Raw genomic sequence first — 26,975 nt, forward strand, 5'->3', positions numbered from 1 at the left:
GGTACTGTAAAGTTTATAATGACTAATAATTGCGGCGTAAAGATAAACATAAAACGAGTTAAATTCAAACGATCAATAAGTTTTAATTAGTACAAGTTTGTGTCGGCAAAGGTTATCTAGACTTGGGCTATAAACGATAGTAAAAACGCAGATAATTTCTAAGAACACAAATGAATTTATGAATGTTATCGTTATCGATACTAATAAATGACTCGATCAATAGTAGATTGTTCATGATAAGGTGAAAATTCGATAGGTTAATATGAAATTCTGATAGGTACTGGGTACTACGTTATGAGTTGGATTTTACAATGAGCAATATTACTTTGGATAATTGTTGATTCTTTTCGGTAATTACTTGCTTTCTCCATTCATAAATAAATATTTGTTACGATTTTTAGGTAGCTATTTCCCTTAGTTCTAAGCACACCGTTCAAAAGCTAAAAAACTTTTGGAAAAGCGAATTCTACAACATACTTAGCTGCTATAAACACTGTTTTTAGAAAGCCCTGTATTATCCGTGCCCTATTTGTAGTACAAACCAAAAGCCATTGTTTCGCCTTCTATTTACAATGACAGGAAAGGTTGCCAAAAAATAGAAAGCCTTTTCGGAATGTTGGTGAACATTCAAAGCAAGTAGGTTGAGCTTAAAATTGGATAAGCAGAAACTGCAATTTTCGAAAACTTTACCTTTGGTATAGGTTGTCTATCTATTGTTTGTTGTATAAAAAGGAAAAAATCTAACAAAAAAAAAATGCCCTACCACATAAAATGCTCAGTAAATGTCTTATTTATCTGAAGAAAACCAAACAAATTCTGGGATACATCAGATCAGGCACGAGAGAATGGCCTACCTATGGCCGATCGTAATAGCAATTTGCAGTGAGATAAACAGCTGTCGATACACACCTTTTTCATACACTTAGCATCGAACTAGCCCCACCTTGTCGTGTCACCATATGATAGAACGGTTCGCCCCGTCATCGGCTATCTATGGGTTCAACAATACACCTCTGCCCTTTGGGATCAAGGCTGTGTATTATCTGATCCATCTATTGGCGAAATATTTGTCAATAGCTACCCTCCTACCTAACCATATGTTAAGTAAGTACTTTGACATTATGAATAAGTGGTGTCGTTTATAGAAATTCTATTATGGTGGTCAGTCAGTTTTAAGGAACAATGGGGCATCAAACCAGCTTTATTTTGTAGATAGAATTTTATTTAAAGGTTTACCAGTGACAGGGTTTATCTTTGTTCCCGAAAAATCTCGGCGAAAAACAAGACAAGGGCCGCATAAATAATAAAAATGTCAACGACACTTTCTAAGTTTCTACAGGCTAAGATTAAACGTGATTGATTAGATGTTAACGTTATGTAAACCTAACGAACGTTGTGATCGTGCACTTTTAGAAAGGAGTTCACGATCCCTTTCTTGTAAGTGCTGAGTAAGACGCTCACAAAGTCGTTCGGAAACTCGATGGTCTGGTAGGACGCTCCGCAAAATAAATCTAAAGCGTACGAGCACGCGAGAACTGGTTTGAAAGTTCAGCAATAAAAATACTTGGCTTAGTTTATTTCTGAAGCTACAGTTCGCATCCCTTTATTGTTCTTGCCCCAAGCTGTTGAATATGAAAAAGCCTTATAAAAGAAGCATAAAACCAATATAAAAATTCCGTTTTCAGTGAGAAGAGACAAGAAATGTTCAATCCGGAAATAATGGACACCAACCCATACTGTTCGGTAAAAAAGTATAAAAAATGAGACATGCTTCCAATTCTACGTGTAACGACCTTCAAGATTCGCGCGAATTCGTAAAAACATGTGTTTGTGTGACAAACAAAAATAGATTGTTATTATTAGTGCGTACTTGACTACTAGCCTAGTTTTCCCACTCTCCTCAGATTTATCTGCATCGCAAAGATTCGGATGCATTAAAAATGATACATATTGCGTTTGATGGGCTTTTAGAATACTCTTAATGGCATCGTTTTTATTTATTCCAGAGCTGATTGATTACATTTAAGATTCCTAATGGTAATGAAGAATATAATTAGCCACCATACTCAAGTACATCTGTAGTTTTAAAAATAAAGTAGTTAAAATGCCAGGCTACTTAATTAAACATGGTTATTCAAATAGGAAAATGTAAACAGCTGTTTAAGTGAATAAGCAATGCAGAATGCATTTCTAGGTAAGGAGATTAGACACTAAGAGGAAGTCAACATTAGCGGCCATTGAGACTGTCCTACTTGCAATATTTGCTGCATGATACTTTTATACTGAATTGTAAAATAATGTACTTATGCAGCCAGGTTGTATGTTATTACAGGTAGACAGAAGCCAGTAAGTCTGACAACCAGTCTTACCTAGGAGTACTGGGTTGACCAGGTTACTGGGTTGAGAAGGAGGAGGAGATAGGCAGTCACTCCTTGTAAAACACTGATTCCAAGATGTATCCGCTTAGACTGGAAGCTGACCCAACATAGTTGGGAAAAAGCGAGACAGATGATATTGCATATATCCTGGATAAGCGACTATTGGTCAAGGGACATAATTCCCTTGAGGCACAGACAAATCTTAAGCTAAATTTACCTACACAGACTTATGATGTAAGTTAAATTCCAGCATAAAAATTTCTTCAATACAGCATTATAATGAATCGTTCACAGTTTATGATCTCATAGAGCCCTACACATGACTCAGTAAGGGCAGGTTTAAATTGCAAAGCAATATATCACGGTGTCAATTAGCTTAGTATCTCATATTACTCAGCATCTGTGCGAGTTACGATGCAATCTGAGATTGTAGACCTAGGTCATAGACATAGAGCATAGAATAGGTATCGAAAATGTGACCAGTTTTAAATACTTTAATAATGTCATGTATTAAATTACTTTTGACCTTTGAGTTATTATTTCATTTCAATAATAAATGAGTGACACTTTTATACACTTTCAAAATATGAGTTATGTGAAATACTTGGTCAGTGGTATAAATAAATAGGTAGATCCCATTTATAAAATATGAAATACTGAGTCAATAGATTTCAAATATTTATGGCAAATCTATTAACTACCGTCTCTGCATAATATTAATAATTACTTACACGTTTGAACACAAATTGTATTGTATTTTACGTTAAAATATTCAAGTTAAAATTCCACTTGTTTAGATTTATGTTTACTAAAACAAAAAAATATCAGTAGGTTTAGCTTTTTATCACATTTATCACTTGCCTTATCTGCTCGCCATAACTTTATTGATAAGATATCAACAATACTTTTGTAAATGGTACAATGAAAGGTAAAAATTTTGATTTATTTAAAAATGAACTTGATACTCTTTGCTACAATTTGTATTCCTGGCATGTAAGATTTTCATAATGTGACTTCCTTTTCTACTAATGTAAAAAGGTTACATATTCAAATTGTGGTCTATGGAAAGAGTACAGTTGATGGCCTCATTTGGAGAAAGGAAGCAGTTAGTAGCAGTTTAAACAAAATATGTAAATGATAACATTACTTAATCATATTGTAGTTTGGATTTGCACTAAATATCTGAAAAACAGATGTGTGCTACACATATCTAAATTAATAGTTAGAGTAACGTCATTTTATGAAGTTTCAATTAATTATTTTGCCTCTTAAAATTAGTACTTTTAAGTAAATTTTGATATTGTTGTAATAAAATTGACCAATGGATTTCCCTGAGGAAATACATCATGAGTATTTAACTATATTAAACCACATCAGTCAATTTTAGAAATTGATGTAAGTAAATTGAAGGATAAATTGTAAAATTACTTAAAAATTACCAAAAGCTTTGGGACACCGTCTTCCTACTAATAACGAGACTGTTTCTACTATAATAATTGACAATAACTACTAGTATGATTGTTTTTTCACATAAACAAATTAGTTAAGTTGAAATGAAGGTACTACATCTTTTAGCTAAACATAGACAACAGAAAACTTGCAAATAATGTTGGACAGATTCTTTTTTATGTAGTTCAACATCTGGCTGTTTATTATTGACCCTAGCAATGAACAATATGTTCCAAACGTAGGTCGCTAAGGCTGAGAACAATAACCTACACGTTTCTGGCTGGCTAGATACTTGGCGTGTGATTTTTTTTATCACCTTATTACTCATACTTTTTAGACTATCCGCGTAGTCAGAGAACACAATAGGACAATGGCAATAGTAAATACAACGTGTGTTATCGTTGTATAACCACCACCAACGCGCTGGATAAGCCACAAACCAACGTCGATTGACGAGGATTCAATTTAAAATATGACGTCAGACCGTTTACCAATAATTGTTACGTTAGGAAAGCATGCATTTCGAGTTAATTTATAGAACTTACCCGTCACCGACGACTACACATTTAATCGCCTGCATTTTTGCGTTCTACTCGACGGTTGTCACTAATAAAGCACAATTTATCAAGGGTGGCTTCAGATATCTCGAATAACTCGGGATTTGCTAAAACTGCACTGGTATCCACGTCTAGTTGCAATCAATACACATCCGCATCACAATCAACACTTGTATGAGTGAACTGCACAGTTTTTAGATAAAAATATTAATTTCATATCTCTTCCCTGGCGATAAGGTAATTTGTTCACGAATCCTCCGTTTCGTTCACTTTGGTTGGAGACGTTTCACTCGCCGATTACGGCATTAATAGCAATGTTGCAATGTTAGAAAATGACAGTACCCATTTTTTACATTTTTAGAGTACCGGACGATTGAAGAATCCTTTTGACCACTAAGTTTGGTTAAGTTTAATTTTAACAAAAATTGACGACGATGGGGACCAGTGTTTAATTGGCTGCTGGATTAACTATGTTCAAAGTGTTTATTGATCTTATTCAAGAGTGAGTAAGCATCCTGTCTCAGATATAATAATTTTAGTAAGCGTCTCAACTTATTAAAAAAAAACATGTTAATACAATATAATATTTTGAGCTGAAATCATTCATAAGTATTCCAATAAAATTATGTGATTTTTGTTGGTGCCTTACATTTTAATATATTTAGGCTCCCCAATAAAGTTTCTTTTTTTTGCTTTGGTCACATTCGACCATAAACACTTCCCAATTTTTTTTATGTAATTAAAACTATTTTAGTAAAATTTTTGCTTTCATGAAAAAATATTGTGTCGAAATGTTTCGAAATAAAATTATTGAATGTTTATTTAAATTAGATTTTACTTGGTCTATAGAAATATCGATACTTTGGTAAAGTTACGGTTTTTGGGAACCACCCTACTCCAGCACGTTTTTGCGCGCTTGATTTTCTATTATCTATGCTATTATGGCGACTTCGATAGATCGCGTTGCGCGGTATTGCGTGATACGATTGATTCCCGTTAGAATATGGCAAAAGGTGATAAAGAGTTAGAAAAACCAATAGTGAATAATGAACTACCTAATCCGGAGTGTCGGAGCACGGACCATGAAGACTCGGAGTCGACACAGGAGCAGCCTCTCGACATCGGAGAGCATTATTTGGTGCGGCGTTCGGATGAGTCATGGCACCCGGCTGAGATTATACAGACGCGATACAATGCCGCGGAGGGCTGCTACGAGTATTATGTGCACTATGTGGGCTACGATAGAAGGCTCGATGAATGGGTATCCCGCCACAGGGTTATGTCAGATAGATTCGACATGTGCGAACAGTCGAACAACAACATAAACTGTGATCACCTGCTGACCGATAAGTCCGGCCGGAAGATAACAAGGAACCAGAAACGTAAACACGATGAAATCAATCATGTTCAGAAGTCTTACGCGGAGATGGACCCCACAACAGCGGCGCTCGAGAAGGAACACGAAGCTATCACTAAAGTTAAATACATCGACAGGATCCAGTTTGGCAAATACGAGATAGATACGTGGTACTTCAGCCCCTACCCTGACGAATATGGCAAACAATCAAAGCTTTGGATATGTGAGTACTGCCTCAAATACATGAGAATGGAGAAAACATACAGGTACCATCTAAGCGAGTGCACGGCGCGACAACCGTTAGGTAGTGAGATATACAGGAAAGGAACAATAGCTATATTTGAGGCAGATGGCAAGGAACACAAAATCTACTGTCAAAATCTTTGTTTAATCGCTAAATTGTTCTTAGATCACAAAACATTATATTTTGATATAGAGCAGTTTCTATTTTACATTCTGTGTGAAGTTGATAAGCAAGGAGCACATCTTGTTGGCTACTTTTCTAAAGAGAAGGACTCTCCGGAGGGTAACAATGTTGCTTGTATATTGACGCTACCTCCATACCAGAGACAAGGCTATGGTAAGCTGCTTATAGCATTCAGTTACGAGTTGTCCCGGCTTGAACATGTTGTGGGTAGTCCTGAGAAGCCGTTGTCAGACTTGGGCAAGCTAAGTTACAGGTCCTACTGGTCATATGTATTGCTAGAAGTGTTAAGTGTGAGCAGAGGTACCTTGAGTATCAAAGATCTGAGTTCTATGACAGGAATATCACAAACAGATATTATATCTACACTCCAATCTATGAATATGGTGAAATATTGGAAGGGGCAGCATGTAATATGTGTTACACCGAAGATAGTAGCTGAGCAGTTAGCTAGCTCTCATTTCAAGAAGCCCCGCTTGACTGTAGACCCTACCGCATTGAGATGGACTCCTCCGCACAAGCAAGGGAACTCAGCGAAAGCCAAAAAGTAGTACAGGCTAACAGGCACAGCTTAGAGAATACTTAAAAAATAAGTCACCACCAAAGGACTTTTCTCTAAATGCTGGCCTGTTCAAAAAATACAAGGAAATAGGTAACCAATAAATAATATTTAATGCGCTATGATGTAATTTTAATATCAATAATTTGTATGCATATTTCCAAATGCATGGAATGTGAATTTTTTCAGACTTAAGTATTTTCAGGTATGTGATTGTCATTTTCTTTTTGATGTTAAAAATACATCTGAAGCTGTATGCAGTGTATAGATCATTGCTAGAGTATTATTGGTAAGTTACAAATCATTTTTGGTTTTAAGGAAATCAAATGTTCTGTGGCATTTGTTGAAGAAGATATAGAATTAAAATTGCTATAAAGAAATACCAGTGAAGGAATAACAAAGCATTTGGAAGTAACAGTAGAGTAGTCATAATATAGAAAATTAAGAAAAAAATTATATTATTGTAAACAAAAAAAAAGGATTTAAGTGCATGATAAAGTCTTATTAGTAGATTTGGCTTTAAGTCTCAGTTCTCCAGTATGTTTTGGTTAAAGCATGAATAACATTGTAAATATAGCTCATTGGACCATTGTAATGTGACTATAAAATATGTGTATATCATATAATATCATGTTAATGACCAATTACATGCATTATGTATGTAGTTGACTCAAACCACTTATTATGTCACTATTTGTATTCATAATTGCACTTTTGTAAGTGGTAGATTGTAACAAATCATAGTTTGTACCTATTTCTTAATTTAAAAACTGCAAACAGTCTATTAGCTGTCCATTTTTGCCAGTTGTATTTTTTATATTCATTAATGATTATTTTTATAATGTTGTAGACTGGTAACTCTTAATGTCTTGTCATAATTGTGGGATAAAATAAGTATTATTGTTGTTTATACTGCAGATATTCAAATAAATAAGCTAAAATTTACTTATTAAGCAGGTCATTTACATTATAGATAATTATGATAAGATAGGTACAAAATTCATGAATCTTAGAGTTGCCAGAAGTCAAATGAAAACTTCAGTGTTAGGTAATAAGAGTTGGTTTCATTTGATATCAACATGAATAACTGATTCAAGTATTTTAAACTCGTTTTATCCACACATTGTGTAAACATGATGAGATAATATTCTAATTAGAATGCCATTGACCTTCCATTTTGATTTTTCTCCAGTGTGACATCAGAACTTGTGGTTTGGAAGCAGAATTCAAATGAAATAAACTCTTGTTACCTCTCTCATCCCAAAGTTTTAACTGTAAATTAGATCTGTATTCTACAACTTGTTCAGTTCCTTTTTATACTGGCAACAGTGATACTAATGGTTAAGATTTAATTAAGTTTCTACAGTGATGATTGAAACTGTCTGACAGTATGCATCTTTAATTTAGCTTTAAGTAAACTATCGTCGTTTATATGTTTTACGACTATTTCTGTAACACGGATGTTACAAAAACTTAGTTATAAGTAGATGTGTTTAGGTGTAGTGATAAAGTAGCGCAACTGGCAATTTTGCGCAGTTTTTCCATTTCAAATTTGCCTGAAAATATCTAAAAAATGTAATGTTATTCATTGTTAAAAAAATTCATCACTCTATGCCTCTGAAGTCCATTCAAAAGATGGTATTGATATTTAAAGTATTATGCAGAAATTGTATAAGGATTATAATTCATAACAATTGTTATAATTAATATTATGACCTTGTTAAATTAGAATTTGAATAGTTGAAATCAAAATGTCATAAATATTTGAATCCAATTATGTTCAACCTACATGTAAAAATGATTCTATGATTAAAATGTTAATTTATGCGAAGTCCTAAAAGTCGGCCCGCGTAGGCAGGCCATTATTGTCAGAATATCATTTTTAAACAAGCTTGTTCCGAATTTTTTCATGACATTAGGAAATGTTTAAAACTGATTTACAAAAAAAATGGTTTCAATGCTATGAATTCGTTAGTTCCGTATTCAGTATCTAAGCATAGTAAATGTTTTTTTTTATGTTTAACATTTGATAGAAACGTGTTTTTATCGGTTTTGCTATTCCACTATTTGAATAACTGCTTCGGTATTTCGGAACAAAGCATCAGAACTCCTTGATTGCTTTCAAAATGTAACAATGGTTAATATGCTGCATAGTTAGAGTATGAACTAGTACGCTAATTAGGTACCCTCGCAACAGCTGCTGAGGACATGTCAGTTGAATGAACTGCCCTCGAAATAGTGCGGCTCGTGACTATTACATCACCCTACTGAGGTGAACACACTGAAATTATTGTGAAATACTTCTGAAATAGTACTGAACAATGCGAAATTCTTTTAGGTTAAGCTTGATTTTAATTCCGTAATGTTAATTTGCAATGTAAGCATCTTTAGTTGATAACAATTTGCCACTAATGTTGTGTCAAGTTGCATTAGAAATTTAAAGGTCTACCCGTTGCCGTTTTTATTAGATTCTGTGAATCATCAGTAATTTTCACTGTTTATTTGTGATAATTTTTAATTGTAAGTAAAAGTGTCCAATAAAATGAATGCAGAAAGCAAACTTGTATCATTTATTTTACAGACCCTATCCCACAGAAAAAAAACCGCGACTCCACCGCAGGTTGATACACTAACTGAAAAGAACTTGGGTAGTAAATAAAACACTCCATCCACAATATCTATTATTCCAATTAATTTTTATTTACCATTATTTCATTTGCACATTATTATCGAACATCTAAACACGATACACATGAGGTGCACGTTGAATATAATCATCGAATTGGGTACACCCAGGTTTGTGCGTTTAGGGTACAATTTAACGCTACAGTGTAATATTATATTGAAAACTCGTAGAACACTAATCGATTTTCCGAAACACAACACCGGTTCCATTCACCTATTTATACTATTCTTGGTAAGGTTGTACCTTTATTTTATGTACTATGAAACTTATATGAGAACCTAACTCAAGTCTACTTAAAGTAGCAAAATTAACAGCAAGGGTCAACATTAAAAATCAATAATTATTGATTTTTTGATTATAATCAGTGATCTTCTGGCGGATTAGAAAACCCGGTCAAACATCAACGGCATCGCATGCCGTGGTGACTCACATTATGGCACAGACACACTCGTAATGAAAATGTGTCTCGCTTCGTTTATAAGCTTATCAACAGAAATCAGGTCACTGTTTTTGATAAGACTAAATTCCGCACTATGTTATCAAAATCACACGCTAATCTTACGAGTCATGGCCGATTACAGGGGCCCGATTCTCCTAAGTTAATATTGTCAAAATCGAATAGAAATCGAATCGAATATGATCGCAATAGCAGTTTTAACCATATCGGGCATTCTGCTACTAATAAAAGACCAATCGTATTCGATTGACATTTGATTGGTGTGCGATTGGTCTGCTATTTTGGTGATTTTGGTCTATACGGTAGTTTGCTGTACAATCATTTTGCAATCGTAAATCATTTGCAGACAAAATGATTCATTATTGAATGACAGAAAAGGATAAAAATGTTTATTTCAAAGAAAAAATAGCGGAATGCCACATACGCTTCAATCGTAATCGAGTCGGGATTGGATCTCAGTCGAATCGAGTCGAACGTGAATCGTATGACGCTTAAGTAAAATTAGGAGAATCGGGGCCCTGTTATTGTAATGACGATTTGGAGCATGACAGGATTTAGGCATGTGGCTTTTTAAAACTTAAGTACTGCCATTCGGATTTTTTATGAAACAGACAAAGGTTACACTTGATACCCAATTCGATAATTACATTCAAAATGTGCAAAACAACGAACAGTCGGCTGAAAATCCGATAAAAATTAATACACAAAAATGTCTTTAATTTATTCCGAGATATGAGATGCAGATGCTTTTAAATAGGTACCTCGAAAGGTACCGACCTGAATAAATTAGATAGTAAAACTTAACTGAATATTAGTGACACTTTGCGATGGACACATTTTATATGAAGGTTTACCCTACACTTACAATTTTTACTTTAAATTACGCGGTCTTTTTTCGTGTGTTGCCAACGTACAACTATGAAATGTTATATAGAGAAAATGTTGCACTGCATCCCATTTCACAGAAAGCGTGTCTTTGATTACTTAAATAAGTACAATAAGATAAAACAAATACAAAATAAATAGGAATTAAATAAAACCTCTTTTAAGTTTTTATACACTCGTCTTAACATTAAGTAGGTAGGTATTTACCGAACACTGAACGACTTTAGCATTAAAATACTCAACACTTATTACAATATTTTTTTACTGTTTATTAGATTTTTTTTATTATCGTCAGAACATACTAACCAACATACAAGGTACATGTCTACGGCTAATAATAACTACATAATATAGTGTACAGATCAATGTTTACATTTTAGTGATCACGAAAACAAAGTAACAATAGTTTAATCTTCGTTAGATTTACTTTTTATCAATCATGTGCATGAAGGGCATATGAAAAAAAATGTTGTAAGGTGACAATAATTTACAGAATGATATCAATTTTAAATCTGAGAAAACCGTTAATATTTATTTTCTTCGTTATGAGTTCTACTGGACTTGAGTTTCCTCGTCTACCAGCATCAGGATGGTAAGGACGAATTCTGATACCATGTCAAAATATTTATCTCTGAAGGGTATTCAATAGGGTATCAAATAAACGTAGGTACCTATAAGTTTAAAAAAATATACGATAAGTTATAGAGATTGCAATGGAATGTAGGCAATTTTAGGATTTGTTGGTACCTATATGCAGAAAAACGATTCGATTTATCATTGCATCATTTAAATATTTACCTAAATATATAATGAGTACTTTCATCGAAATGATTTTTATTATATATATTACGACGATGCCCCTAACACATAAGACTGATATGAATTTCACACAATTCAGATGTACTCTTTACTCAGTAAAGCTTGCAAGCTTAAAAAATCGATGTGCTGGCAACATTAACCGTGAATAAATACATTTTTGAGTAATGAATGCATCTGAATACTTATTATTGCTAAGATTTTATAAACAATAGTGCAAGCTATGGAAGTGATAAAGACATCTACAGGCTTGCTGACGATTTAAGCCAACACTCATAAATATCACGCTATTTATACAGTTAGGTAATATTCATTTATATACTTGAAATAATGAAGTTTAGAACCATTATTGCACACGTTATATATCCTATGATTAGAATGCGAAATTAGTTTTCGCACGATATAAACACACGTTAAACAGAAAAATATTTTGATATATATTTTTCAAGATGTCAGTTTTGTAAGGAGTTAACATTTATTTTGTCCAACTAACATATATATTATTTATACACAGAATGTACTTTCCTATACATAGTGAGTACAACAAACACACTTATAACTTTTCCATTAAACATCAAACTATCAGCAAGCCGACTTTTCCAAGTCCTAATAGGACACATTTCAATTATTTACCCTGGGGTCAACTGTTTTGTACTCAATTTTAGACCTTAACAGCACTTCAATAGAGCTCAAATTACATCGACAGCTTATTACAGTAAGACTAATAAAACTACGCGAGAGTAATAATAAAAATGTGCCCAGAAATTAAATGTAAGTATTCTAATAAGAGCATTACCTAGAATATATTTTTTTATATTAAAAAAATACTATGATTTGGGTAAAGCGCTTAGTCATAGATATAATATTTAACTATTTATTAATACTGAATGTATTAGATCCATAAGGTACATTTTGTGGGTATTGAGAGACAAATATACACTATCTTAGACGAGACTGTAAGGGTCAATCCCCACTGAAAGAGCAGCGGCCTTAAATGCAAGTGATTGAGCGCGAGCGCGGCGGGCCGCGCTCTTACATTGTCCGTGCTCTTACGGCCGCTGCCGGCCGCTGCTCTTTCAGTGGGAATTGACCCTAACACTTCTTAGGAGTTATTGAGATTAAAGTTTACAATTTCTTAGACTATGTCATTGTAGATATTCGAGGTACCCATAGCACACCCAAAGTGTGATGTTAGGTTTCTGAAGAAAATATTTTCATAGCAATCAGGTAAAATAGCACACAATCTGGGCACAACAGGCCCATACAACAGTAGTTCGCACTGGAGACAAAAACATTTAATAAGTTTTATTAAGTGATTTCTTTTTCCAATATCTGCCAAGACATATCCCAAGGTTGACTAAAACTACGCACTTCAGAAGCATTTAATATCTAAATAGTAACAATACATGTACCGAACAAGAAACAACATTATGTGACGCAACATGTTACAGACAACATGTTTCGCGTAGTGTTGCAGTAACGCGTTACATATAAAATTAAATAATGACGATATGCTGTTTACGAGTAAATATTAACTAATGTAATTAATATTTCGTCCTAGTTTTAAGATTTTTTTTTCAATATATTATTATATTCAAGCTTGGTTACGGGTTATATTGTACATTAAACAGAGTGGTTACTTTGATAAATAATTCAACATGAAGTATTGTAATTTAAATGAAAAAACGGTTGTCTGTAAAGTTGGTTTACTGACGATAGTCGAACGTGACAACGTCATAAGAAATTGATCGTCAGATGTCGAACGCTGCCGAAAGCGGAGGCCGATCGTGCCTCTTTGTCGCTCGTTGCGTGCTCTCGCTTGCACTTCAAGCCTTAAACGGAACGCCTCAGAGCGTGGTAACGCCGCATGAGTCATGTTTTTTCGTGCGTGCAGCCGGCTTCATCGATTTATAAGACGTTGTCACGTCAAAATACAGTTTTATTTTTCATGGGTTCGATTTATGATCAAAAGCACTGACTGTGAAAATTGCAGGATTTCTAGAGAAGTTATACATAATATTATATTTGTTTACCTATTTTCCTAAGCAACCACTCTGTCTTCAGGGTTTGCTCTTAAATACATCATAATATTGTATTATCCTATACGACATAGCTAAAATGAGGTATGATTTTGAAACATTCTGATTAGGACAAAATAACATTTCTATTAAAAAAATAAACTTTCAATATAGCTCAAAGACATGGCACGATGATAGTGGAGAAGTAATTTAAAAATAAATATCATATAAAGGGGGTTTGCGATCTCAAACGACTAGATGGCAGCACTTTGTATGTAAGCAACTTTTTTATTCATTTGAAACATTAAAGGGGCATTATTCAGCTATTCAGAATTTAGAAATAACATATGTAGCCTTGTTTTTACATAGTCGTCTGAGACCCATCTACAATATGTATAGTATTTTAATATCTGTTTAGAATACATTGTTATTTACATATAATATATGATGTTATATTACATTATATACGTGAATATTGTCGAATATACCTACAAGCAGGTACTGTGAAGCGATACACGTTTTCATATACTTGAATATATATAATATTTATGTATATATCATCTGATTACAATGTACATGAACTTTGGTATAATTTTAATGTAATGACTGATTATGGCTACACTTAGTAAATAAATAAAAAAATAAGCTTCACTAAAATAAATGGACATGATTAGCTATCACTCAACAATTAATAATAATCAATTAAGTTTTTACATACTTTTTGTATGTTCGGATTTGTTTGGTAGATCTTTGGTTTTTTGGTTGGTAACACTATGGTTTTTATCGATTTAAATCGACTGGTCTGAATCGTTTGAAGGATATATTTAGTCGATTTTCGGTAGCAATTGTATTGTAGGTGTGATCCGAGTAGTAATAATCATTATTACGTACTCCCAGTCGTGACGTTAGCTTGCAAATAAAACTTGATAAAATCAACCATTCCGATGCCGCGAAACAGCTTAGTAAGTTGGGGCTGTGTAGTCGATGTTTCCTGAAATTTTAAAAGGCAATATACTGTTTTAGTATTCTTACTTTGAATCACAGAACCAAGAATACCTAAGTAGTGGCTTTATATAGGAAGGCTCTAGTTAGAGTTAGATATGGCATAAGTAGGCACTTAAATATGGCACGACGAATGGCATATTCTCTTTCATATAACGTGACCTGTGTCGCGCCTGGTCAATAGGGAGGGCATACGTGTTAGCGCAAATGCTGGTACCTGTAGATCAGAACAGCCTTCGTGGCTGACATTGGTCTTGACACCAATATAGTCATCCAGCGTTTATTACACTTTATATTGTTGTGATTGAACGGTGCCATGGTTTTGTAAGCAAGCTGACTCGTGGTCAAGTTCGCCAGGTACGTAGAGGGTCTAACACATATTATGTGACTAACCTGTGCCATGGTTCTGCGAGAAGGGCGGCTCGCTGTAGGCGGGCTCGGGGTCGGGCGCGGCGGGGTAGGCGGGGAAGGCGCCGGGGCTGCCGACTGCGCCCTCCACCTCGTACGCCGGCGCGAACGCCGCGTCGGCGCCTACACGGAACCGCTGGAACGCGAAGAATGCGCACGCCACCTGGAAACCATGATAAGGAATCATTTTTATATCTGCGAAATCATAAGCATCTTCAATTCAAACCCAAAAAACTACGTAAGTATGCGTTCACACTTCTCTACAAATCGTATATGTTTGTTTGGAAGAAGTGGCGTGCATTCGTCCATCCACCATGCTGTGCATTAGTCCATCGGAACGCCAGCATTGCTGTTTTTTATTTATTCTAAAAGTGTATTTAAAACTAGAAAATGGGTCTGAAGTTTTAACCTCTGAGGCTGTCGCCCTAAGCCTCTCTCACATCAATACGGAGAAGACTTTGGTAGTTGGACGGTCCCCGATAGTAGATCTAAATTTTTTTTTCCACCAAAAGAGTATTAAGAAAATAGCACTATTTTAATAGCCATGACTATTGCCGTAGGTAAGCAACATAATCGCAGTTCAAGCTGGATCTCAAAGCTTCACAAAGATTGTCTTCCCCATTCCACAAAAAAGTATTACTATATAGGTAACTCTTATTATCTTTACGCAATAAACCAGTACTCACCCAAGCAAAGATGGAGAAGAAGCAGAAAGCGATGGCGCCCTGCATGTTGTTAGCTGTGCCCACGGGAGGGTTGTCAGTCTTGCCCCACGCGTTAGACAGGTAGCAGAAACCCACGAAGTACAGGAACGCCCAGAATGCTGGAAATTATTGTAAAGATCGTTCATTTTTGTTTTAAAGGTAGTCTCTTTAGATAATTAACGGCAGAAGTCCTTGCAAACTTATAAGCTACGAATATTCCTGTAAAATGTTACGCGATATCACTATAAAGTAGATAGGTACATAGTACCTAATGTCGTGAAATGAGACAATTAAATAAACACAAACCAATTACGTAGCTACCTATATTCGTGACAATGTGTCTTATTATGATCGTAATAAATTATTTTTACTGCTGTTTACTGAAAACTACTACAATTTTTCCTGAAAATTATTATTACAAGGAATTCAGTTATTTTAGTTTTTAATAAAGTTAGCATATTTTTTAATTAACTACCTACATAATAATAATTGAGTGTGTTGGTTCCATGGAGATTTTTTCACAGCCCGTGGTTTGTTCTACGTCGACTACAATTTCGACTCGTCAGGAAATTTTCATAATGCGCAAACAAAGTGACTTTCCCTGTAAGGTGGGCACAATCGCCCTCGTAAACGTGAATCCGTTTTCACACGATAAGTAACAAATTAGGGTGAATTTTACGATCTATAAAATTTTACACCCACTGAGAGTGAATGCTGTCCGATCGATGCGCGCTAAGAATTACGTTGTTCGAGTAATAAAGATTGAATGACCTGACATTAATGGGAGTACTTAAAAAAATATGGACGCATCTTACTTTTATTTTATGGTTTGTAATTAATATAGGGAGATAAGGAATAAGTACATAATCTCTGAACAGAAATTAAGCTTTGTTTATATGTTAAGGGGTAACATTTGTCTTGCACTGTAGACTCGTAGGTAAGTGGTCCCTCGGCCATCGTTAATTCTAGATTGTTCTTTTAAAAGCTGGGGCTAATTAGTTGACTTTATTAAAACATTCCACTTTTTGCGTCGACGGTTACGAAGGAGTCGAATTTCCAATGCACCTATTAAATAAATAGGGTACCTACTATGTGTTTGCTGAAGTCTGTTTGATTTCTAGAAGCACAAGCTTCAATTTAACGTTTAATTGACCATAAGAGATTAAGGGGTAACGCCCTAGATGAAAATCCACGAGGCTCTTTTTTAACAATAACGTAGTCTAGTAATAGGTACTCTAAGTTTGCCTTTCCAGAAAGAATAGAATTTCCATAGATTTATGAGGTACTTACTTAATGTTATTCAAACAATAACTGCCAGGTGCTATGCGTTAATAAAGAAAGTTAAACAAAATGTTATAATAGCTCACGCTTTGACTCAATGTTGTGTTTTGAAGTTAATCTATTGATGGAAATCTTTAGCTAGAATATTTCAAAGTATTGGCCTAATGAACTATCCCTTGTAGGAAAAATCGTGGCTGAGAAACGTCAGATAATGGGCATTAATTTCGAATTTGGCTGAACTGTTTCACGTCACCGAGGATTGCCAGAAATATGCTGACTGCCAAGCTTTGCAAGTCAGAAAGGAACTCCATATATAAGTACAATACATAGGTATCCTTTGGAAGATAGGTAATATTTTTAAAACTGCAAAAAATTGCGTTGGCATCTCTCGTATTGAACTGCAATGCAATCTCCTGTGGTTCTTCCACTCTTTTGTTTTCAAGCTCAAATACCATCATATGCAGTAGGTACCTGTAGTGTACTGTATTATCACCGATATCTGTCGTCTCGTTGTCGCATAGACGCGGAGAGTGCACACTATACTCTATGGCCAGTTGGCGGGAAACCGGGAGAGTGTGTGGCACGGGAGTAAGACGTTATGTGGGCAAGCGAGCCGATATCCTAATTATCGGATGGTAATTACAGAGACACAGGTAGGGCGAACACTACATTTGGCGACGAGTGAAAATATGATATTGGCGGCGTGTCTGTAAGTAGCGAACATTATTTCTTTTGAATTGAAAAGAAAGGAAGGGGCAGGTATGGTAAGTTCAGTTTGCGGATTAGAAGTCCCCCTAAACAGCCGAAATCTGAACAAATTGGCCGTCTGTCCAAAGAACGTGCAAGTTAAAGTTTCTAGTAAGGATGCTAGTATGGTATCCAGTCACCGACTCGACTATAAATTATTGTATGAGACTTTAAAGAATCTCACACCAGTGCTCATGTCTAGGTTTTACTTGGAAAGTTTAATTGTGTGTTCTTTGAAGCATATAAGTAAGTTGTACGTTAGTAATTGTACTGTATATTCATCACATAAGGGTTTTCCAGAAAGCCTGTATCATAATATCACATTGCGTATGAAATTCATGTATTTTTCACCAATTGAACATAGAACATTCATTTGTTTTAAGATTGGTGCGAATCAGTAAATCGTTTTAATGCTGTGATGCTACATGATGGCTATGATTACAGCATACAGCCAAACATCTGTCGTGGGAGTAATTTCCTTTATGAAAGATAAATTACATTGTGTTCCTAGTTCCTATCATAAAGTAAATAATCTTTGGTTCCCATTGACTATAAAAGTGTGAAAAGTAATCAAATCATTTATTTCATGTAGGCCTTTACAAGCACTTACGAACATCAAAATTATAAATAAGTTTGCTTCTAGTTGCCCATTCCAAAAGTAGCTTCCTATGGAGAAGAACGGGCAAGAAACTCCATGGTTACTCTTTTTAAAAACATAATAGGTGTTACAATTTGTATGTATTGATACATACGATAATAACATGAAAAAGAAATGTTTACAATATTTTTTGGGTTGACTTTGAGAAAGTTATACAATGCAAGTTGAACTAGGAAGTTATAAGAGAAAATTATTATACAAACTATTTTAAGAAGTTAATAAATTAAACAAACCAAGTTATATAAAGCAAAAGAAATAATAACTGGGAATGCAATTATGACTGAAAGTTTCAAATTAATTTGTAACTTGTAATATAGTGAAATATTTGGTGAACTGAGTGCATAATATTATAAGTACCTTGAGTTTGTAAGCGACTCCCTACTACAATAATTAAGTAGTTATTTCTACTAAATAATCTGTTTTGAATTGAGTAATTTTAAGTATTTGAAAGTTAATCTGGACGAGTACCTTCTTTAAATCTTGATTAATTTCAGATTTTCTGTGCTGGTGGTTTGGATAATATAAGCTTCCAAACCTAGCTTCCCTCCCAGAGTCTAGTTAACTACTTACTTGCTACATTGTTCTGGTACCAACTTACTTCAAGAGACTTGCTTACAATATAGTGGATATTACAAGAACAAACTGGTGGTTTTGTACCTTTAGTCAACTGTTCTATAAATGACAAACATGTGCTAGGTATTTAGTTAAACAAATAGCACATTGAAGGACCATTGTAAGTTGGACTATGCATGTTGAAGTACTTACCCAGTTGTACTGGTATGTATGCACATATGTACAACATTCCAACCCGTCAACGCTTCCAGTGGGTTGCCTATCTAGTTAATGTTAATTATAACGGTTGCTCAGTCACCCTGAATATAATTCTAATCCTTTTAATTTAGTTTGTTTTGCAGTATTAAAGAGGTTGTTATGTTACAACAGAGATATCTCAGAAGATGCAGAACAGGAAAACAGTACCAAACAGCAATATTAGATGGAAAATGTGGATCAAAACTTTTAGTATTCAATAGATAGAATCTTTGGTAAACATCCTAACTCATAATCCTAATTTGAGTATTTTAGGTGAATATGAAACTCTTAGACCAAAAGTTTAAGGAACTAAGCAATGGAGCATTTTTGTACTTTAATTAATTCCCATTAAGATTTGTTGGGACAATGCTGCTTTATTTACCTAACAGGGGTTTCACATCTGTGACAAAATCTTATAAGAATGAAACATGGAAGGAGTTTCAATATAGATACTTACTCTGGGTACTGTCTAATGATTTAGATTTCATAATTTGGTGATTGCTTGTGCTTCTAAAATATAACCTTCAAGATTCAGGCTCGAGTGGATTTTAATTGGTATCACAATTGACTGACATTGGTGCAGTTTAACAGAGTAGCCCTCATTGTAATATTGCTATTTATTTGTAAATTATACTTTACAGTATTGCAGTGCCCAACAAGAATTATAAGTGTAAACTAAATAAACTTACATAGAAAGTTGTTGGGAGAATAACATAACCAAGACATGAAATAGAATCCATTTATTGATTTGAGATTAATACATCTATCTTTTGAAGTAGGTACAATGTGTAGCCTTCTCAGTTGTTGGCTACAAATGTTCTTGGCATACTGATTGTTGTTGTTGCTTTGCCACCCACTTGTGAAACCTGGAGATGCCTGCTGACCGAACAGTTTCTTGAAATTTTCAAAGCAGCGGCACCGAGCTGCCTGGGTCCTGTGGCACCTGCATTTTATCTGCGGCGCTTGGTTGTTCACTAAGTAGGTACCTACTTCATAGGTTCTAGGTTTCTATTCGGCGTTGGTGGGCGCATGAATTGGGAATCCTGCGGCCAATCTATAGGTGGACGGACGTTGTAGAGGGGTCGGCGATCGTTTCTACAGGGGGAATTGTGCATCGACGGGAGCGCTGTTTGTGAGTTGCTGTTCACTTTGATGAAAGGAGGAGGAACAGTAGTTGAGAGTCTCTATTGATGGATTCTATTCTATGTTAAGGTGTTTGTTTGTGTTTTGTCGTTTCACTGAATGTCACAGCTACAGATTACAAAGCTGATGACACCTGTCAAAGCGCGTTTCGTTGCACGACGTAGTTGTTAACTAAAATCCTAAAATCTGATAAGTTGAACGTAACTATAAAGCAACGGCTTTATAGGTGCCTACGTTATAATCGTAACGTACACATAGCACTAAAGTTAAATTTGTAGAATTGCGCCCCTGGACACTCATGAACGCTCGAAGCTTAGGTATATCAGAATTCTTTTAGAGAGTGTATCTGCAGAAGCATGCAAGTGCCAGCGCTGATCCATACGGTTGAAAACCAGATTACTTGTTGCAATGCTGAGATAAGGAATAAAGCTTTGAAATATTCCACTCTCAATTAATAAAAGGAAACTGTTACCAAAATTAGTTGAGTTTGATTCATATTATGCTTTAAGCATTTGCTATTAATTTCATTTGTAATAATTTAAATAATTTTGCAATGGGGTGTCAAATTAGATGTGAACGGTGGCTGGTCTAAGCGATCTGTAACTATGTAAACATGATTGCTAGGTAGGTTGGTTCCGAGTCTGATAGGAATACCTACCTTAACACATTAGTAGTGCACTAAACTGTTAGTGCTCTGTTGTCATCGAGATTAAATGTAATTCCCCTAGTAGTACAATTTTTAGAATAGTTAACGATACAACATGAGTAAACGAGATATCTTTTCCGTCAGGAGAGCTGCGTTTCGACCGTTTAAGTTTTAAACATTGTAGGTATAATAGGTATACTGGCACCTAGACACGTTGAAAAGCAGATTGGAAATACAAAGGTATTTCATTTGTAGACACAATTTACCACTTAGGTACAACCGTATAAATTATTGTGTTATGTTGTTATCAATAAAAAAAAACTTCTGAACTATAATTCTACTTTTAGTCATTATGTATGTGTAGGTACTGGCAGAAATCTGCTAGTTCACGGGCCCACTGCGGAAGTCAACCGGGTACGTACGTTTGTGTGATCATAATTACTATGTATTTATGTACATGTTTGAAAAACTAGAGATCGTACGGCAGTACTAAATAGTAGAACTATTATATTTGTATTCGTAAAGCTTTGCGAGGCACGTTCCACTGTTGCTAACAGTAAGGTCCGTGAGAAATCGTAAAGTTGCGCGAAAGTATTAAATAGTAGAACTATTATATTTATATTCGTAAAGCTTTGCGAGGCACGTTCCACTGTTGCTAACAGTAAGGTCCGTGAGAAATCGTAAAGTTGCGCGAAAGTATTAAATAGTAGAACTATTATATTTATATTCGTAAAGCTTTGCGAGGCACGTTCCACTGTTGCTAACAGTAAGGTCCGTGAGAAATCGTAAGGTTGCGCGAAAGTATTAGATAGTAAAACTATCATATGTACCTATATGCCTGAGAGGCGAGAACTTGTACAGCTTTACGAGGTGCGACCAGCAAGGTTCGCGAGGATTCGTATATGTTGTGTGCAAGTCTTGTACAGCTTTACGAGGTGTGAACAGCAAGGTTCGCGAGGATTCGTATATGTTGTGTGCAAGTCTTGTACAGCTTTACGAGGTGCGAACAGCAAGGTTCGCGAGGATTCGTATATGTTGTGTGCAAGTCTTGTACAGCTTTACGAGGTGCGAACAGCAAGGTTCACGAGGATTCGTATATGTTGTGTGCAAGTCTTGTACAGCTTTACGAGGTGTGAACAGCAAGGTTCGCGAGGATTCGTATATGTTGTGTGCAAGTCTTGTACAGCTTTACGAGGTGCGAACAGCAAGGTTCGCGAGGATTCGTATAAGTTGTGTGCAAGTATAAAATGGCAGGGCCTGGCATGGACTTAAAAGTCACGTTCCACTGTCGTGGAGTCCTTGAGTAACACTCAAAGGTTGCTTTAAACGGCGCGGCGGTAACTTGTTGGTAAGGTTATTGAAAGTGGTAATGGTAAGGTAATGTGTGAGTAAAAGGTAAAGGTAATAATTTCCATAAATCGTCAGTGTAAAACGATTCGACTGTAGTGACATTTCAAAGTTGTCCGGTTGTTTATAAAACACTAGCAAACGCTACGCTAGTAAAATGCACGTAAAAGTCATTACGGGGCTTTAATCGCAAGTACGAAGCGTCAGGAAAAACTTCATTTCATCATTATTGTTTCAACTCTGAAGCTAGAAATAAAATTCTTACATTGGGACAATGCATTCTGAAACTGTTTTACAAGTAAGTGAAGTAAAATTATTCAGTCAAAGCCCGACAAGGGCAAAGGCAATACTTGGTCATTTGAAGGAAAAGGGAAAGGAGTAGGTAGCTAGAGTAAAATGTGAGGAAACCACTGGGAGTATGAAGATTTATTATATTCCATTAATAGGCAGGTACAGTTTGGTTTTATCTATTTTTATATTCATTTTGATTTTGCCGCTAGTGCAAGATGAGTGCTCGTTGGCTGAACGTGCAGCAATATTTGAGACTGTTTGATTCCACATGGACTAACAGGCGGGATATCGGTGTCCATCGACTGATCACCAGACTGGTTATTGATGTCGGCAAAGTGACGGAGTTTAATTTGTTTTTACTAAACAAAGGAAGGGATGTAGTGTACTGTATTATCACCGATATCTGTCGTCTCGTTGTCGCATAGACGCGGAGAGTGCACACTATACTCTATGGCCAGTTGGCGGGAAACCGGGAGAGTGTGTGGCACGGGAGTAAGACGTTATGTGGGCAAGCGAGCCGATATCCTAATTATCGGATGGTAATTACAGAGACACAGGTAGGGCGAACACTACAGTACCTCTAACTGCAATTACACGAGCGCATCATGGCAGTCCCTTGACCCCTGACACGGCATGCATTATACATATAAATCTGCCCGCCATTGATGAGGGCAATTAATTTGACCTCAAATTCAATTTAGATCCTCACAAGTTTATTGACTTATCGGCTTGAAAGTCGTTTTCATGAGTCTTAGGGAAGACCTCTGGGCATTTTAATTTTGTACCTAAGTGTATTACCTAATAATTGTGTATCCTATTGGTCATGTATTCTTGTATCTGTCTAGCCTTTTCCCCGACTATTTATTTCCGGACTACTGGGAGTGACTGCCTCTCTGACCCCCTCAACCCATTTACCCGGCCAACCCGATATCCTTTGGTAAGACTGATTGTCAGGCTTAGGTAAGTAAGGGTGAATAAATCTCGACTTTAAACTTCGCGTAACACATGTCAAGTAGTGCAATTATGTAGGTAGTAAAGGCGGAATAGTTTAAACTTGATGACTGTACTGACTTTGTAGTTTTGTAGTGGTAATTAGTACTTCTGGTGTAGGTTAATTATGAGGAGGCGTATTATGAACTGTTAACTGTGCGGCCATTGTTACTTAAAAGGTAAAAAGAATTGGTATTATGTCCACGCATGTCTATAATTATAGGTTTACATTAGATAATATCTGCCCTTTATGTAAGTTTCACGAGTTTTTTTCCGTAATGGATCAGTTTATGTCTAATTTAAGGCATCTTTATTTTAATATTTTATCGATGACTGAACGTATGAAACGCGCTACAATAAATGCATCTAAGAATTTACAAACAAGGTCATCATTACAGTTCGAATGATCGTACCGTACCTAAAATCAAAAAAGCTGCAAACTACATTCCGAATTCAAACAAAAAAAAAAACACTCACCAGAGAATCCCATATCAGCCAGTACGTAATGCTTCCTAGTTTTGACAGATGACATTTGTTCAAAGAGGTATTCTCCCGCGATGAAACCTATGGAGGCTACGAAAGCGATGACGGAGATGCCGACGCCATAGTTGCAGGCATTCGTGTCGTTGTTGTACACGCAGTATTCTTTGCCGTCGTCTGCTGTGCGCCAGCCTTTAGCTGATATGCAGCCCATTACGATCACGCTGAATAGCTGGGGAAGATAGAGGGGGTTTTTAGAGCAAATTAAGGAGATTGAGGGTGCTGGTAAATATGTGACGTAATTTTAAACATTGCCTCAAGAGATACTTATCTATTTTAGGAAATACCGCAATAGTTAATTTTAGTAGGTAATATTTTAATTGACCTACTTAACTAATGGAAGGTTTTTTGTATACTGAGCGTGTTGAGTGTACTTTTGCGTCTTGATTGTTTCTAAAGTCACACGGATGTATTTCTTGAAATAAAGTTGGGAAGACTAGTTATCCATTATGCCTTGGACCGCCTATAAACCGTAATTATTATCGCTACGGGGAAATGTCATCGCATCGTAATGGCATATAAACGTAACCCCATATTTGGATTAGACTGACTTAACATATAAACAGGAGAACTCTAATTACTATTTAAGTAACAACTCCAAATAAGGACCAGTTATTATTTCATGCTAGGAAATATCTAATTTATGTCATTTCTAACGTTCCATTACTGACAATTCTAACGCTCTTTTCAATTCATGCTGCATTCGAGTTGATGTTCCAACTACTTAATAGAGTGCATCACTCTATACTTTACAAATACTTCGTAAGTCGCATGGTCTAGTTTCCTGACCTAATTCAACATGGATCATCAATAATTAACGTTAGACACAACGTCCTGTTAAGTTTATTGTTTAGTCGTAGTCAAGCTCAAACAAAAAGCTGTTTTTACGTATTTTCCTCATTATCCTTTTGCCTTTATACCATTTTTTTATTTGGTGTCGGCGGAACATGTTTTCTTCTTCCATACTCTTCTGTCTGCCGTCATCTCATAAGTAACATTCTTTCTAGCCATGTCGACTTTCACACAATCTATCCATCGTTTCTCTGGTCATCCACTTCGACTATATCCATCCACATTGAGTCCATCCTAAGTTGCAGTGCGTAAATAAAACCTATTTCTACGGTGGTTGATACGACCTTTATTGATCAGAAAGCCTTGACCTCTAACAAATAGTATTTCAATATTATACTATCCTTACTCAGCTGTCAATTACCCATCTCATATTATCGTGGTGACATTAAAATACCATTTGAATATTAGGTACACCTCTTTTCGAAACTTTCGTTTTATTGGAACTTTATTTTCGTAAATGTAATGCTATGGATTTATCAGGGTGTAACAGGATGATTAGTATTTTTTCAGGGCTAAACTATTTTGTTTTATATGTTCTTGTGTGTTTATTTTCTGATAGTAGGTAGGTAAATGCGGTCTATGTAAGATACCAGTTAGTGGGTACTTTAGAGCATACCTACTACTGCTCTATTTTTAAAGACGCGATGAAAGAATTTTCTACAGACTATTTAGAGTAACCTTGTTAAAGATAGCCAATCTTTCTACCGGATTAATAATGATCCGATGTGACCCAGTTGTAATATCTATAAATATTTTATGAGTAGATTTAAAAGCAGCACCATGCAATCAATGCAGCGTGCAGCGTTACACAAGGCTCAATTACTACTATCAATATGCACAGATTGTGAATAATTGTCTATTCTAGGTTACATAGCTCTTTACTTAACCCAAGGCCAGTCACATGCTATATAGAACCTACATGCTGCGTTTCAAAAAGACTCACAGAAAAAAAGTATAAAGATATTCGTAATTCGAATGTGCGTAATTCGAAAAACAAATTCAATTTGTTGAGAGATGCATTGACATACTTTCACCGATCAATTCAATTTTAATTATGTTTATGTCAACGTAAAGTTGGAAATAGGAAAACCACATAAACATCGATTTTAACAAATTAAGGCAAGTACATAGATCTAACTTTAATCAATTTTAATTTTAATGTTTTTATTAGAATTAAGAACGCTGACGTAACTCGATCTTTCTGTATTGGAAAAAGACTATTTCGCCGCATTACATGATGTGAGTGGGTTGCATGTAAAGTATCTTACCCAACAGACCGCCCTCACGATCACGGGAGGTCTCTGGATGAATTGCTGGGGATCGAAGGCTCCCCCAGCCTTGCCGCCGCCGTACGCCCCGCTCGTATCCATTTCGCCACTTTACAATGAAAATTATGCTACTTGAAGCACCGACGTTAACTATCTATCCATACACGGCTCAATAAGTATTCAACCTCTGTAACTTCGAATAGCCAATTCGTGTTATCGATCGCGCAGACCAAATTCACAGATGACAACAGGGAAATCTGACATTTGGGCGTTCTCTACGGCCGGCGTGCGCATCGATCTGCTGAAGCGCGCTCTGATTGGTCGAAACGTTGCGACACGAGTAGACTTGCCAATGAGCTTCGGGAAAACTCGGCTTTCAGGAAAATGTGCCACAGACATTAGAAAACTGGCTGTCAACTTAAATACCTATATAATATTGGCATTGTATTTATTTTATGTACAGTTCTTATTGCATTTACATGTTTATTGTATTATGCAAATAGGTTTTACTATTTACCATTTTATGAATAGAGAATGCTTAAGGTAGCTTTATGCAGTGGCAATTGTAAGGGAACTCTTTTGTTTTGGCTAAGTAGGTTAGGGATGGCGCGTCGCACATAACTTCCTGTTTTTGAGGAAAGCGGAAATGAACTCTTGAATATGGCGCGCTAATTTTATATTTATGTAGGTTTCACATTGTGT

At 35.7% G+C, this 26,975-nt stretch overlaps 3 protein-coding genes across 3 annotated transcripts in view; 1 reads left to right on the forward strand and 2 right to left on the reverse strand.

Annotated features, from left to right (window-relative positions):
- LOC124632986 (ras-related protein Rac1) overlaps positions 1-4,699 on the reverse strand; it is a 32,189-nt gene extending 27,490 nt beyond the window's left edge. Inside the window, exon 1 of the mRNA XM_047168042.1 lies at positions 4,373-4,699. Coding sequence (XP_047023998.1) covers positions 4,373-4,407 — 35 coding nt within the window. The 5' untranslated portion in view covers positions 4,408-4,699. The remainder of the gene's footprint in view (positions 1-4,372) is intronic.
- Positions 4,700-5,316: 617 nt separating this feature from the next.
- LOC124633222 (histone acetyltransferase KAT8-like) lies at positions 5,317-9,284 on the forward strand. The gene has a single exon (XM_047168394.1). The coding sequence runs from the start codon at positions 5,388-5,390 to the stop codon at positions 6,714-6,716; it is 1,329 nt and encodes a 442-aa protein (XP_047024350.1). The 5' UTR covers positions 5,317-5,387; the 3' UTR covers positions 6,717-9,284.
- A 1,606-nt stretch (positions 9,285-10,890) lies between these two features.
- Positions 10,891-26,534, reverse strand: LOC124633225 (synaptogyrin). Its single transcript, XM_047168398.1, has 5 exons — positions 26,274-26,534; positions 24,091-24,325; positions 15,683-15,819; positions 14,982-15,159; positions 10,891-14,577 (listed from the first exon to the last, which is right to left on the reverse strand). The coding sequence occupies exons 1-5, from the start codon at positions 26,373-26,375 to the stop codon at positions 14,546-14,548; spliced, it is 684 nt and encodes a 227-aa protein (XP_047024354.1). The 5' UTR covers positions 26,376-26,534; the 3' UTR covers positions 10,891-14,545.
- Between the last annotated feature and the right edge of the window lie 441 nt (positions 26,535-26,975).

The sequence above is a fragment of the Helicoverpa zea genome, chromosome 9 (assembly GCF_022581195.2).
Source record: "Helicoverpa zea isolate HzStark_Cry1AcR chromosome 9, ilHelZeax1.1, whole genome shotgun sequence".
NCBI classification, from domain to species: Eukaryota; Metazoa; Arthropoda; class Insecta; order Lepidoptera; family Noctuidae; genus Helicoverpa; species Helicoverpa zea.